Genomic DNA, 15,362 nt, shown 5'->3' with positions numbered 1-15,362 from the left:
CAGCGCGCGGCAGGCAGCGCGGGCAGAGGCGGGATTCGAAATTTTTCGAATTAAACGGGTTCGCGGGTTGACCTGGCAACCTGTCGGGTCAACCCGAACCCGACCCATTTTTTAAACTGGTCAATTTATGGAACCCGAACCCGACCCGTTTTGAAATCGGGTCGGGTTCAACCTGGATTTTCCGAGTCGGATTTTTGTGTCGTGTCAAATGTTGACACCCCTAATAGACTCTTAGTCTATGCCTCATAAAGATAATGTGGTAAGCCATATTTTAGAAAAATGTAAGATTATAATCATAGTGTTAAATTTAGCTTATGGATATGTTATGGTAAAATAATAGTAAACTTTAAAAATGGGTAATAAACTAATTATATTACTTAACTTAATTACAATAAAGTATTTTGTTGGAATTGCCTCAAATTTGGCTCGACCTCTGTTTGTTCATGCCCTTAACTGTCGTATGCTTCGCAAATATGTTGTGGGTCCAAGGGGGCAGCTCCCCCTGGCAGGGTGGAACAAATTTTAGTTGTAAGGATTTTTTTGAAATTTTGCTTGCTTTTTTTTCGATGCCCCTATTTTTACCCTATAAATATATTGTTAAGGGCTTAGGATTTGTAGGTTGTATGTACTCTGTCTCTTCTTTATAATGAAGTTGTTCTCCCTTCTCCCCCGTAGTTTTTCTCATATTTTAATTTTTCACGTAAATCTCTTATTCGTGTGCATATTGTGATTTTTTTTTTGTTTATCGTTCTCTAATACATTTGAATAAGCAATAATCATATACAATCAATTATGTTAAAAAATATTACCAAACTAATACACACAAAATAAGATTCATTCACATTACATTAATGAATGACTTACATAGGTGGCTCAAATATTATCCATCATATGCCTTATGTATAGTCACTTAATTATGTGGGCTTTGAAAGATGCACTTCAAAAGTTACAACTATAAATAACCCTTTCTGATCATAAGTTCTTAGAAGACACACAAAATTAACTATATATAAGCCTTTCGAAATTTCATGGGGAGGGGACCTTCGTGATTGGGGAGAAGATTATAATTCATGGTTTCATTAAATTAATCTTTTTTTTTTATGATTTGATTTTATTAGTCAAATCAACATTTGTTAATTCATCTTTCAATATCATTAAATGATGTAAAATTTAAGTAGAAAAATGGACATTTTATTAAATAAATAGAGAATAAAAATATTAAACAATCTAGAATTTAAGTCGAACAGTAACAATTACTCAGATTATTTTGGGCAAGGATGACTGGGCTGCCTTGTTTCTCCCTTGGATGGCAATATGGGGGTCTACTGCAACCAGGTTGTTAGAGCTCCGACAATCCCTTAGCCCGCGTGGGAGATAATATCCCTATGTTTATGTTCCTGAATTATTGGAGGCTGGTTTTTATAGGGTTTTTTGTGTGATTGCATTTTTTTGTAGGGGTTTTGAATGATTTTTTGGCGGTCGTTTTGTTCCTTGTAGGTTTTTGAAACCTTTTTGCTGATGCCATTGCACCTCTTTTTGGTTCTTTTATAGTTTACACTTGTAATTTTATATCATATCAATGAAAATGGACTAAGCTCTCAATTTTCCCCCAAAAAAAACAAAGGTTACATTGAATTTTATGGTATTCTATCTTCCACTACATAAAGGTCAGAGAAAGGGAAACTTCCCTGCAACAGCTTGGTGGTGAGCACAAAGCGAAACTTCCCTGCAAGACTTTGGAGTCAATTGGATCATTCTGGAAATTAAAAAGTCCAAAATTTTCCATTTTCTATTTTAAACTCTTCAGCATTTATAATACTGTGAGATTTTTTATTTTTCTTTTCATGTCGGCAGTGAAATAATTATCACAGTAGGAGAGAGACGATCGTCGTCGGCAGCCGGTTCTTTGCCCCGCTCCGTCATCCTTTCATTCTGGATTCAATGGCTCTGATACCACCTGATGCTCCCAAGACCTGCAGAAATTCCAGACACAGGAAAACAAAAACCTGAAACAGAGAAAAGAGAGGTTCACCTCCCGTTAAGAGAAGAAGAGGAAATGGTAGAACGAAGTTCTTCTTGGGGAATTATCAAAAGCTACCTGAATACAGACGTTTCTCCTATATGTATTTAGCTACCATATGAAAATTCAGATAATAGTAAAAGGAAATTACTAATTATAGTAGAGCAACTAAAAAGCAGTATTGTACTATAATAACGGAATTGGTACTAGGGAACGTGTGGCCTGCTGAGGCGTTCCACTACGTCGGCGGTCTACGTTAAGCACTGCATCATTCTCCCTCGGCCACAACCGGCTACCCGCAAACTCTCCGGACCCTCAAGCCTACTTCCTCCGCTGGAGGCTTCCTTCTCGAATTTCTGCGGGGAGCGGCGTTGAGGTTGGTGGATTCGGCATCAGGATGGATGGATTCTGCATCAGCAAGGTGGATTTGGCGTCGAGATGGTGGCTTCAGCATCAGGTATGACTGATTCGGTGCGGATGATCGTGGAATGGAGATATGAAGTCGCAGTCGGGAGAATGAATCGGCTAAGGCAAGGGAGATAAAAAATATGACATATTTATGTGCATCTTAAAATTTTATTTTACTATCTCACATTTTTTATCTCTCTATTCATCGATGAGGGGAAGGTCATCTTAATCCTTTTTTTAACTTATATTTCTCTGTTTATTTATATATTTTTTCTCATTTTAATCATTTTTTTTCTCGAAGTTCTTCTTGGGGAATTATCAAAAGCTACCTGAATACAGACGTTTCTCCTATATGTATTTAGCTACCATATGAAAATTCAGATAATAGTAAAAGGAAATTACTAATTATAGTAGAGCAACTAAAAAGCAGTATTGTACTATAATAACGGAATTGGTACTAGGGAACGTGTGGCCTGCTGAGGCGTTCCACTACGTCGGCGGTCTACGTTAAGCACTGCATCAGTCCTCCCCGGCCGACGAAGAGCTCGACTCTGACGAGCTGACTGTGATCGGAGAAGAATCCGGTGGATGGTACAGCCATATATCAGAGACGTTGAAAGTTGGGGCTGTGTTATGGCCGGCTGGTAGCTCAACCGTATATGCATTATCATTGATTTTTGCAATGATGGGAATAGGACCAATCTTGCGACGGCTGAGTTTGTTGTATGTACCCGGAGGAAAACGTTCACGGCGCATGCGAACCATGACAAGGTCGCCTATATTGAACAATGTTTGTCTGCGGTGGCGATCGGCTGCTTCCTTGTATTTGGAATTGGCTTTCTCAAGTTGTGTATGCACGTCAGTGAGCATGGTGGTGTACTGATTGGAGAAATTGGCAGCGGATCCTGACTTGAACTTCGGTAACACCGCTACATCCACAACAAGGTTAGGAGGTTTGGTATAGACTATGTGGAAGGGTGGCTTACCAGTAGAGCGATTTACTGAAGAATTGAAAGCAAATTCAGCAATACTAAGGACCTCTTCCCACTGTCTTGGGTGGTCTTGTACCAAGCAACGGAGCATGCTTCCCAAAGTACGATTCACTACTTCGGTTTGTCCGTCCGATTGAGGGTGGTAAGCCGAGCTAAGGCGCAAATCAGTACCCAACCTCTTCCAAAGTTCCCGCCAAAAGTGGCTTATGAACTTGACATCCCGATCGGACGTCAGACTTCGTGGGATGCCATGTAATCGTACAATCTGGTGAAAAAAAAGATGAGCTACATAAAGGGCGTTGGAAGTTTTCTTACAGGCGATGAAGTGAGCCATCTTCGAAAAACGGTCGACCACCACCATGATAGAATCATTTCCTTTAGACGTGCGGGGTAAACCGAGAACAAAATCAAGACTAAGGTCCTCCCAAATTGAATCCGGTACCGGTAGAGGAGTATAAAGGCCTGTATTTTGGGCACCTCCCTTGTAGCTTTGACACACGGCGCAGCGTTCGACAAAACGAAACACATCCCGTCGGAGGCGTGGCCAGAAGAAACGGCATTTCATTTGCGCTAAGGATTTATCCTTTCCCAAGTGAGCAGCCAGGGCGCCACAGTGCACTTCACGGATGAAGTGCTGTCTCCAGGAGGAGAGCGGGACACATAGCAGTCCATTGTAAAAAAGGAAACCATGCTTAATTGAGTAGCAGGGGACAATTTCCTTTTGTTGGCATTTGGCCCAAACTTCAGAGAAGTCTCGGTCAGTTGTGTAGAGTTCTTTAAGGCAAGCCAATCCCGAAAACTCAGTTTGAAGCTGGTTGACAAGTAAGACCTTTCGACTAAGAGCATCTGCAACCTTGTTGTCTTGTCCAGCTTGATGTTTCAGAACAAATGAAAATCTTTGAAGAAAAGCCACCCAGCGAGCATGCATCCTATTCACGTGCTTTTGACTGTTTATAAACTAAAGGGCCTTGTTGTCGGTGCACAAAATGAACTCCTGGTGTAGGAGGTAGTGTTCCCACTGCTTCAAAGCGCGAACCAGTGCATACAGCTCTTGTTCATAGGCCGACCAGCGTTGACGAGACGGGCAAAGTTTTTCACTGAGGTAAGCCACGGGTCTACCCTCCTGCGACAAAACAGCTCCAATACCGATCGAAGAGGCATCAGTTTCTACCATAAAAAGCTTGTCGAAGCTAGGTAGTCTTAGAACCGGGGCAGACGTGAGCGCCTCCTTAATGGCAGTGAAGCTATGTTGTTGTTGTTCTCCCCAGACGAAGTTTTTGGATTTAAGACAATCCGTTATAGGGCTCATTATCACACTGAAGCCCTTAATAAATTTGCGATAAAAATTCGCTAACCCATGAAAACTACGCACCTCAAAAAAAGACTGGGGAGTTGGCCAATTTTGTATTGCTGCGACCTTATCGGGGTTCATTTGAACTCCGGTTTTGGACACCACGAAGCCCAAAAAATGTGCCTGAGAGGTAGCGAACTCGCATTTCGGTAAGTTGAGAAACAACCGATTGTCCCTTAAGATAACGAAGAGCTGTTTGAGGTGATCAACATGCTGCAGCAACGTATCACTGTAAACTAGGATGTCGTCAAAGTAAGCAATACAGAATTTTCCCCAAACCGGCTTGAGAATGTCTTGCATCATTCTCATAAACGTGGAGGGAGCGTTGCAAAGGCCGAAAGGCATGACGCGCCATTCATACAAACCGGATCCTGTCTTAAAAGCTGTCTTCCATTCGTCGCCTGGACGAATTCTGATCTGATGATAACCACTACGCAAGTCCAGCTTTGAGAAAATACTAGCGCCTTCCAATTCATCTAACAGTTCGTCGATCCGAGGCACTGGAAATCTGTATTTTACGGTGATCTTGTTTATGGCTCTACTATCAACGCATAAACGCCATTCACCATTTTTCTTGGGTACCAACAGTGCTGGAACAGCACATGGGCTGATACTGGACTGGATAAGCTGCTTCTTCAGGAGGTCTTCAATAATGGTTTGCAATACTTGCTGTTCCCTGGGATTCAATCTGTAGTGGGGCAGATTTGGTAAGACCGCTCCAGGTACAAGGTCTATCTGGTGTTGAATATTGCTGAGGGGTGGCAGAGTGTCCGGTAACTCACTAGGACAGACGTCCTGAAACTCCTGCAGTAATTTCTGTACCTCCCCAGGAAGTTCTAGGGAGTTTGGAACAAACGGTTCGGTGATAACCACTGCCCACAACGGATCAGCCTCCTTCCAAGTGAGGAGTAGATTGGGTCCTGAGACTAACTGCATTGCCGCAGAAGTAGATTGACCAGCAGCAGCAGCAGAAGGCTTGTTTTCACGGACGCCTGGAAGCAACTTGAGTCGTCTACCTTTCCACTCAAGTGAGTATGATTGGCCCTGCCGTCGTAAATGGCGCCCGAATCAAACTGCCATGGTCTGCCTAAGATCAGGTGACAAACATCCATGTCTAAAACGTCACAGAGGACATCGCATACGTACAAGCGGCCTATAGAAAAAGTAACTTGGCACATTTCAGAAACTGGAATATCAATTCCTTTCTTGACCCAACTAATTTTATAAGGTTGGGGATTCTTTGTTGTTTTCAACTGCAATGCCTGAACTACTGATCGGGAAATCATGTTTTCGGTACAGCCGCTGTCCACAAGCAGATCACATACTTTTCCGGCTATGGTACATCGGGTTTTAAAAATTGCGTGGCGTTGAGAAGTGTTTTGATGCTTAGGAGCGATTAGCAGTTTTTCAATAACACAGATTACTGGTTCACCGTCATCACCCTCCAGTTCGTCTACATCACGATCCCCCTGCTCATCAGGCTCTAGCGAGTGTTCTCCTTCTTCATTTTCCAATAGTTGCAGTTGTTGTCGCTGAGGACATTCGTTCGACTTATGACCCGGCTGAAAACAACGGAAACATTTTAGAGTGCCAGGCTTCGCATAGGGATTATTCTGCTGAGGAGCTTTGGCTTTGGGCTGTGCTTTGGCATCCGCAATTGATGAAACAGTGGCTGGCTGCTTGGACTGTGAAGGCGTTGGCAACAGTGAGCCACTGCCTATATTTTGGAATTGAAGGGAGCTCCCCCTTGAAGCTTCGGCCACTGGATCAGGAGTTGGTCTTCGAGTGAATGTTGATCTGGATGTGCGGCTTAGTTGTATCTCTGCCCTTAAAGCGAAATTGATGGCTTGCGACAGTGACCAGATCGCATTTAATTCCAGCCGGTCTTGAATACTATATTTAAGTCCCCCGATATATCTGGCTACCAGCTGGTTCATGGACTCATTGAGATTGTTTCGAGCGCTTAATCGATGAAACTCTTCCGTGTACTCACTTACTGACCGATTGCCTTGCACACACTGCTGATACTTCATATATAGGATTTGTTCAAAATCGGTCGGTAGGAATTGTGCTCGAAGTAGCTGCCTCATCCGTACCCAGCTACGGACTGGGCCTTTTCCCTCCCTTTGCCGCATTTGCAGTAATTGAGTCCACCACGCACTCGCTCCACTCCTCAATCTGCAGGCGACATATTTGACCTGCTTGGTCGGCTCAATATCCATGTAGTCAAAAAAATTCTCAACGGCTTTCTCCCAATCTAAGTAATCCTTGATGTGTAAATGGCCATCAAAAAATGGAATGTCTACCTTGACCTTAAATTATGCTTGGTGCTGACGCTGTGCTGGACGTCGTTTGCGATGGAAGTGATCTCCCGCTTGATCAAAATTTGTCTCCTCCTCCTCAGATTCGCTCCCGCCTCTTTCTGGAGGTTCTTCGAAATCTTCGTCGGAATCGGATAATCCTTGTACAGGAATGGGAAGTCGACGCCGTGGTCGATCGAAACCCGCACCACGCCGGCCACCGCGAACAGTTGGCGGTGTCTGTCCCCGGCGAGGAAGACAATTTGCTTCAGCTGCCCGATTGAGATTTAACTCTCGGTGCAGTGTCAGAGAAAGACGTTGCACATCCGCAGACAACGTCTCCAGTTGGCGCAAGATGGCTGTCTGGTTTGCCCATAGCGTTTCGAAGCTCCGATCGTCGTCGGCAGCCGGTTCTTTGCCCCGCTCCGTCATCCTTTCATTCTGGATTCAATGGCTCTGATACCACCTGATGCTCCCAAGACCTGCAGAAATTCCAGACACAGGAAAACAAAAACCTGAAACAGAGAAAAGAGAGGTTTTTATTTTAAAATTAAATATAAATTTACTTTTATATTATTAAATATTTTAAATATTTATTATTATTATTTTTAAATATTTAAATTTAATAAATAAAATAAAATTATTTAAAAATATTAATAATTATTCAAACTAGCTTGTGAGCTCACGTGTCGAGCCTGATCAAACTTGAACTCGAGCCCATTTACTAAACATGATGGTGGGAACAATTATGACAAGAATTATCATGATGAACATTTTTGGTATCCTAATAGTGATGGTTCCTTATTTACCAATAAATACAGAAACAATCACATTATCAATTTGATTAATGTTACTTTCTATCAACAATATGAGATATACATTATAAAAGTCTATGAAATAGAGAGATTTTATTACATAACATTTTAAAAAATTATACATTTTACATCTAAATTTTGCACAAAATATTTAAATCTTTAAATTAGAAAAACTAATAATTATCTTTAAAGACTTTGGTCAATACTTCTTCACCAACAATTGGTCCTATTGACGCACTTCTACATCGCTCCTCCGTGATGAAAGCTCATCGCAACTTATAGACGTCTTCTTCTTTCTCAACTATCTCATATCGTAGAACCCATCATCTAATTGTCAGTCATATTCAATGGATCTTCCCCAACTCTTATTTGTTATTGAGAATGGGTATTCAGAGGCCACTCATAGATATTATCTTTCATAGAACTTCATTGCCTATTAGTTTTGAGTACCATGAACAAGAGAGGCAAAGTTAATAATGAGGTCAACTTTAGTAAATAATAAAATTTAAGTATTAAATAATTTTACTAAATAATTTTAAGAGTTTTCGAGATCCTCATAAAAATTTTAACAGATCACAAAGATTTATTATACCTTCTTGGAAACTAGAAATTATTACCTGCAAACGTGAAACTATAAAATAATTGAAAATGTATAGCCTTTATGGATATTTTTTAAAGGACAGTGGACGTAAGTGTGAAGCCACCTCCACCGGATAATTGCACTTTCAATACAGAACCATCCATAGTTCTCAGGAGGCAAGTGAGCATAATCATTTTTCACATACTTAATTGTTAGTATTAGAAAAATTTAACATAATCTGATAAAAAAATGAGAGGCCAATATACTTTTTAATTTTTGGAGAGACAACTTGGGGGGTGGATTACTAATAACTATTACTATGCTGATCGTTTTAATTTTTTCCGGGGAGGCAATAGCTCCCGCTCAGCAGTACAGAGTTCTGCCCTAGCTTTTAGATAAGGTAGAAGTGTAGCCCTATCATCGTCTTTCATATCTAAATTTTCCCACCACTGTCTGTCACCCCAAATCTCTTTCAGCTTCCTTACAGCGATCTCCTTCCCAAACGGCAGCGCCTTCAGCTCCAGACAATTAATCACATGCATGATTTCCAATGAAGCGAACCTAAATGATCCTCCAAAATCTCTCAAGCTTCTCAAATCCCTCAAATAGAGCCTCCTAAGACTTGGGAACGTCCCACTGGCGGACCCAACGTCATTCTCCTCCACACCACCGAGACCAATTTCATTAACAACATTGACTATTTGCTTCATTTGACTGCAACGGTACACAGTGAGATCTTCCAAGCTCGGTAATCGGATCACCCATGAGAGATCTCTCAAGTTGTGGCAATCAGAAATTGTCAGTACAGTTAGACTAGGCAGCACTCCAGCAGGACAAACTCTTCTCCAAAAAATATTCTTTAGCTCTGGCAAGCTCCTAAGCTGTATTTCCTCCAGTCTCGAGAGCGAACACATATCGCCGCCACCGTCACATGCCATCGACACCATCTTTAAGCTCTCGCAATATGCAATCTTTAGCATCTGGATACTGAAACGAATGCAGCGGCTCCCTAGCTGAAAAGGCGAGAGAAGCTGTAGTGTCTTATTGAATCCCACCAGTTTCCTCAGCTCCAGCCGCCAAGTCAGTACATTTTGGAACTTGGCAAATTTGTGTAGATCTTCAATGCTCTGTAAAACGATCCCCACGCCTTTCACACATCCACGCAGCTGTGAGAGCTCATCCCAGTTATTGCACTCAGTATTAGTCATGTCGATCATGGACAACATCATAAGCTTCCTTAGCAGATCTCTAGGAATGACTATTCTTTCCAGATCCCTTAAGAGCAGGAATCTGAGCTTGCGGAGTTCACTGAGCTGCATTGGAAGCGATTTAATATTTGTGAAGGAGATATTGAGGTATCGAAGATTACGAAGCAGACCAATTTCCTGAGGAAGTTCGTTTATAGCCGTGCAAGAAAGGTCGAGATAAGTCAAAGCAGGAGTCCCTTGAAAGAATCCTTTCATAATTGACTTAAAGGACATGCTTCCCTGTAGCATCAACGTTTTCAGCTTTAAACAGTTGGACGAAAGGCTGGATGTGTCACTGACATCGCTTCCAACAAGCGACATCTTTTCTGCCGCTCCCTGTGAATCCTTGGAAGAAGTTACGTCGGAAATAACAATGAATCTGTTTTGTCTCTCACCACAATCTGACGCAATCCAGAGAGCAAGATCTCTTACCACGTCATGCATCTTCACCTCTCTATCTTTGTTATGCCCTAGTTCGAGGAGGCACGCAGCTTGCAACCCACCGATTAGCGCGTGGCCACTGTCGTAAGCTTCGTTGATGTTGTCGAACTCTTGTTCGTCGACCAACCCATGCCCCATCCAGCATTCGATGAGTTCGGTTTTAGAAATTGAGTGATCTTCCGGCCACAGAGAACAGAGCAGGAAGCACTCGCGGAGAATTTTATCAGCCAAATTGTCGTAGCTGAACTTTAGCTTGGAAAGAATATTGTCACCCATGCCTTGGATTCCATATGGTCGAGACTTCTTAAGCAGGGTAATGGCGTTCCGCCACTCCCTTGGTGTTTTCTTCGTGCTCATCGCGTAGCCGATGACCGCAAGAGCGAGCGGAAGCCCGTCGCACTCTTTAGCCACTACTTGTGCAAGCTGTGGAATCATCGCGTGCGCTTGGAGAGTCTGCTCTCCGACTTTGTCTTGAAAAAGCCACCATGCTTCTTCTTCGTTTAGACACTCAACCTTCATCATGCGCCAAGCTTGCATCTGCCCACAAACACCTTCAAGCCGTGTGGTGAACACCACTTTCTGCTTCTTAGTTTCGTTTCAGATAAGCTGGGGGATACCTAAATCTGCTAACTTTACCTGTTGCCAGAGGTCATCGAGGAGTAAAAGAAAGCTCTTGTTTTTTAAAAAGTCCCAGATCTCCATCGCTTGCTGGGTTCTATCTTTGTGCAACGTTAGATGAAGCCAGTTTGAGATGTCGTGCTGGAGCTTCTCAAGCTTGTAGTCCTTGGATGCCACGGCCCAGATAACGTGGTCGAACATCGGCGGAGCTCCCCCTGCTTCTGATGAACAGAGCAACTCGTTGTTGAGGCGGTGCAAAAGAGTGGTCTTTCCCACGCCGCCCATGCCCCAGATGCCGAAGATTCGGGATCCGTCGTCTTGGAGAAAATCTTGGAGTTGGGAGAGGTAGGAGACCATTGTAGGATTGGCCGGCGGCAGCTCGGCGGGGACTTCTTGCACTCCATTTGGCGGTAGCCTGGTTGCAACGTTGGCAAATTCGGAGTCATTAACCAACGCCCTGACTTCAGCGAGGCATTGCTCCGCACGGCGGTTGATGTACCAACGAAAGATGCCATTTTCATGGTCTGTTTTGATTTTGGAGACCTTTTCGTTAATGAGGGCTTCCTTGCTTAACCAATTCTGAACTTCACGAGTCGGCGTTTCGCCGCGCCGCTCGGCGGAGCTGATTCTGGTTTTGATGTCCTCGAACTTGCATCGGAGATGGTTCATGGCTTCGTTCAGCTGAGTAATTCTGGGTCCGGGATCACCGAGATATCCCACTTGCCGTAATAGGTCTGCCCAATTCTCGGCCAGGAATTGGAGTGGATCGAACTGGACGTTGATGGACATGGAGAGACTAGCTTAGTAGATTGCAAGGGAAGAAGAGACCTTAGTTGGAGAGAAAGATGAAGACAGGGAGTAAATGGCGGAGCAAGCTGAGAGGACTGGCAAATAATTGGGGTAGGTTAGCTCAACTTTCACAAAGGTTACACTGAATTTTATTGTATTCTATAAAGGTCAGAGAAAGGGAAACTTCCCTGCAACCGCTGCAGGTGAGCACAAAGCGAAACTTCCCCGCAAGACTTTGGAGTCAATTCGGTCATTCTGGAAATTAAAAAGTCCCTAATTTTCCATTTTCTATTTTAAACTCTTCAGAATTTATAATACTGTGAGATTTTTTCAGAGATGCATATTAAAAGTTAAAATCATGAGTAGACCCTTCTCATAAGTTCAATAGAATGTATATAAATTACGAGAAATTATTATGTGTGGAGTACGTATGGGTGTAGCTCTTCGTCCGAACTCCAATGAAATCATAACATACAAATTTATACACAGTATATACAAGCTTGTACACACTGTATACAAATTCAGATATCACAATTTCATTGAAATCAAATGTAAAGCTATGTGCACTCTGCACGTAATAATTTCTTCATAAATTACAAATATTTTAATCTTTTGAAATATTCATATAGAGGGGATATTTCTAACTCCAATAATATAATAAGTAAAGTATATGCGCTATTTTAGTATTATATGCAAAGTCTAAGTGCCAAAGAAGTATTATACAATAATTAAAATATAATTTCCACATATATCAAGAAATCACTTTTAAGAAAATAATTATTGATTTAGATTATTAGTTATTTTATTGAATAATATGATTAAAAAACATTAAATATGTAGTTCTAAATACCATGTTATTGTAATTCGAGAGAAAATTTAAATTCATAGTTCCATCAAAATAATCTTTCTTTTTATCTTATAATTTAATTTTATTAATAAAAGATAGATTGTCAATCTATAATAAATTCATTGATCATAAGCTATAATTCTTTGACATTACTCACTATATACCTATGTGTAGGGGTGTCAATTTCGGGTCACGGGTCGGGTTCGGGTCAGACTCGAAACTGACCCGGGTTCAAACGGGTCGACCCTAACCCGACCCGAATAGGTAAACGGGTCAGAAATGCGAACCCGAACCCGACCCGGCGGGTTGCCGGGTTGACCCGACCCGGAGGACCCGAACCCGACCCGTTTTAAAAACGGGTCGGGTCTAACCCGAAAATTCCGGTTTGAGTTTTCGTGTCGTGTCAAATTTTAACACCCCTACTTATGTGAATTATAGTATGGCTTTATTTTTCTAGTGCTTATAAAACTATTGTGAATTAGAGTAGTCATGCAAAATTAATATGTTTTCACCGACAACATTACAAAGTGTTTTATTTTTCTGAGAAGAAATTTGGTTGGTATTTTTAATAAATATTTAGTTGAATAGATTTTATAATTATTAATTTGCTTCGCAAATTGGATATATACTATGCATCCTGATTTTGCAAAATTTATGTAAAAATTTATCCTTATAGATGATTTGACTATATCACTTTACTAATAATTTTCAACAGAAATCAAATTAAAATGAACAATAATATTCCTCATTTGATACTAAGATATAATGGTGAGTTGACAATTTCAGGCAAGTTCGTGCCAAAGAATTCCAGTGGTCGAACATACCAGATTGATGTGCTACAATAAAAAAATGCTTATTAAATTGGCCATCACAAAGGTAAGCATGTCTGAGATAAAGTCCATCACATCCGAAAGATAGAGTATATGTCAACAGCATGTGTACAAATTCCTTTAGTTATTGGCCCAACAATTCATCACAACAATCTAGTCAAGCATACCATCTTCTATCATGTCCCATAACATTTTTGCCAATAAATGGTAGGCCGACGACACACACTCCAATAAAAAAAAAAACCATGTATTTAGGTGATGGTCAAATTTTATATGCTGATAAGTGCTTTAGACATTCCAACTCAGCTAGTCATAGCCCCTCAATAAATTGTGGGCTATGTAACGCACCACTACCTAAGAATAAAGAGGTGTGAAGCTGCCTCCAATATAGTACCCTACGATCAAGAATATTAGATTTAGTGCTACATGTAAAAGCATCTTCGAAAGAAAAAAAGATCATAATACTTACAATGTCTAGGTAAATTGCTCTATGTGTGCCTTGTAGAGAAGCAATACTATGACGTAACTCTAGAGGAGCAGATCTTTGTGTAGGGAGAGCATGTGATGTTTCACCTGACCGTCTTCGGCTTTGCATCCTGCTTACTTCAGCCATTGCACCTAAGCCAAATAATTTATATCACAAATACAGCTTAGGAGAAAATAAAAAAGTTAGAGAGAAACTAGAAGGAAGGAGATGCATGAAATGACATGAAATTAAATGGGGACTTATATATGACCCCAAAGGCTATCCAACTTCCGCTATAAGGAACAGCCATGTGCTGGCACTTTGCACCGCGTGACAATTAAATTGCCCATCAATGGGAGGGGTGCAAATGAGTAAGCCGACTCATGAGTCGGTTTGAATTTGACTCGTTAACGAGCTGGCGAGTCAAGTTTTTTGAGTTTTGAGCTCATGCTCGAGCTCATTGGATTATCAAGCACGAGTACGATCCAGTAGATGCTCGGTTCATTTACTTGACGAGCGGCTCGGCTGCGGATAAGGTGGATGGTGGACCACTTACCATGATGTGTATTGTGAAGCACGAGCAACCAAACCATCAAATAGGATGGACCTAATCACCAAACTTCCAAATAGAGTTATAATATTAATTTTTGAATTTAATCGCAGAATAGGACGAATAGGATTTTTTACGGGAGTGACGGATTTAAGGGGGGCATGAGGGAGCGGCTATTCGAGTTGGAAATGGGAGATATTTTGTTACACCATAGAGAATTAAACCAATTGGATTTATATCAAAAATACCAATTTATTACCTTTTTTGAAACATTTCTGGTAGTTTTGGTAGATGGAGACGGAATTGTGAGGGCCGATGTTCGAAGAATTTCTTGGGAATCCTACAAGATCAATTCGTTCTTTTTTCTCTGACGTCAAGCCCTGGTAAGGTTCTTCGCTTTGCATCGATTTAAACCACATGAAAGGGGGGCATGAGGGGGCACGTGCCGCCCCCCCCCCCCCCCCCCCCCCCCTCCTCTGTGGCATCAGCGAAACCCAAAAAAAAAAAAAAAAACAATGATTGTTTAGTCCCCCACCATTTGGAATGTCATGACTTTGCAAACAATCTAAACTCCGATTTTCAGCAAAACTTACAGTTGAACTGAGCCGTCTCGAAATACAAACGCCAACGACACCAAATTCGATCAATTTACGAGCCCAAATGGGTCCAAATCAAGGACCCGAAGCGCTGTTTGGAAGGTTCAAACCACAAATTGATTAGCAAACGCATTTTTAAACATAACATCCTTATATGAATCGAGAGGCTCGACAAACAAATCAACGAGCCCAAGATCGCAAATTCCGCACATCATTAAGTTTTCTCAAATGCTCTAAAGAACGGTGCATGATTCAAGGGATTCAACATCGGCCGGTTCACCAACCACTCCCCATTTACCCTTGATCTCTCACCTATTTACGTGTCAATGCCACTCTCAGAAAATCTAAATAGAGCTCCCTAGTCTCTTAAAAGGGGATCCTAAGCTAAGAAAAAGAGAGAGAACGGAGATGGCTTTTACTTGTCCTTCCTCCTCAACAATCGTCCGCGTTTCTGCCAGACCACCACCTGAGGACCGCCTGACGACGTTGCTCCACGAACCACCATCTCTCTC

General features: G+C 41.7%; 2 protein-coding genes across 2 annotated transcripts; both read right to left on the bottom strand.

The window, feature by feature from the left end:
- Nucleotides 1-4,378: 4,378 nt before the first annotated feature.
- Nucleotides 4,379-6,993, bottom strand: LOC110115035. Its single transcript, XM_020848137.1, has 2 exons — nt 5,878-6,993; nt 4,379-5,815 (listed from the first exon to the last, which is right to left on the bottom strand). Exons 1-2 carry the CDS (start codon nt 6,991-6,993, stop codon nt 4,379-4,381), a joined length of 2,553 nt encoding a protein of 850 aa, XP_020703796.1.
- A 1,715-nt stretch (nt 6,994-8,708) lies between these two features.
- On the bottom strand, nt 8,709-10,729 carry LOC110115038 (disease resistance protein SUMM2). The gene has a single exon (XM_020848141.2). The coding sequence runs from the start codon at nt 10,689-10,691 to the stop codon at nt 8,784-8,786; it is 1,908 nt and encodes a 635-aa protein (XP_020703800.1). The 5' UTR covers nt 10,692-10,729; the 3' UTR covers nt 8,709-8,783.
- Nucleotides 10,730-15,362: the final 4,633 nt, after the last annotated feature.

Source organism: Dendrobium catenatum, unplaced genomic scaffold (assembly GCF_001605985.2).
Source record: "Dendrobium catenatum unplaced genomic scaffold, ASM160598v2 fragScaff_scaffold_1510, whole genome shotgun sequence".
Classification (NCBI taxonomy): domain Eukaryota; kingdom Viridiplantae; phylum Streptophyta; class Magnoliopsida; order Asparagales; family Orchidaceae; genus Dendrobium; species Dendrobium catenatum.
The sequence above is the reverse complement of the archived record's forward strand: the minus strand, read 5'-3'. Positions and strand labels throughout refer to the sequence as shown.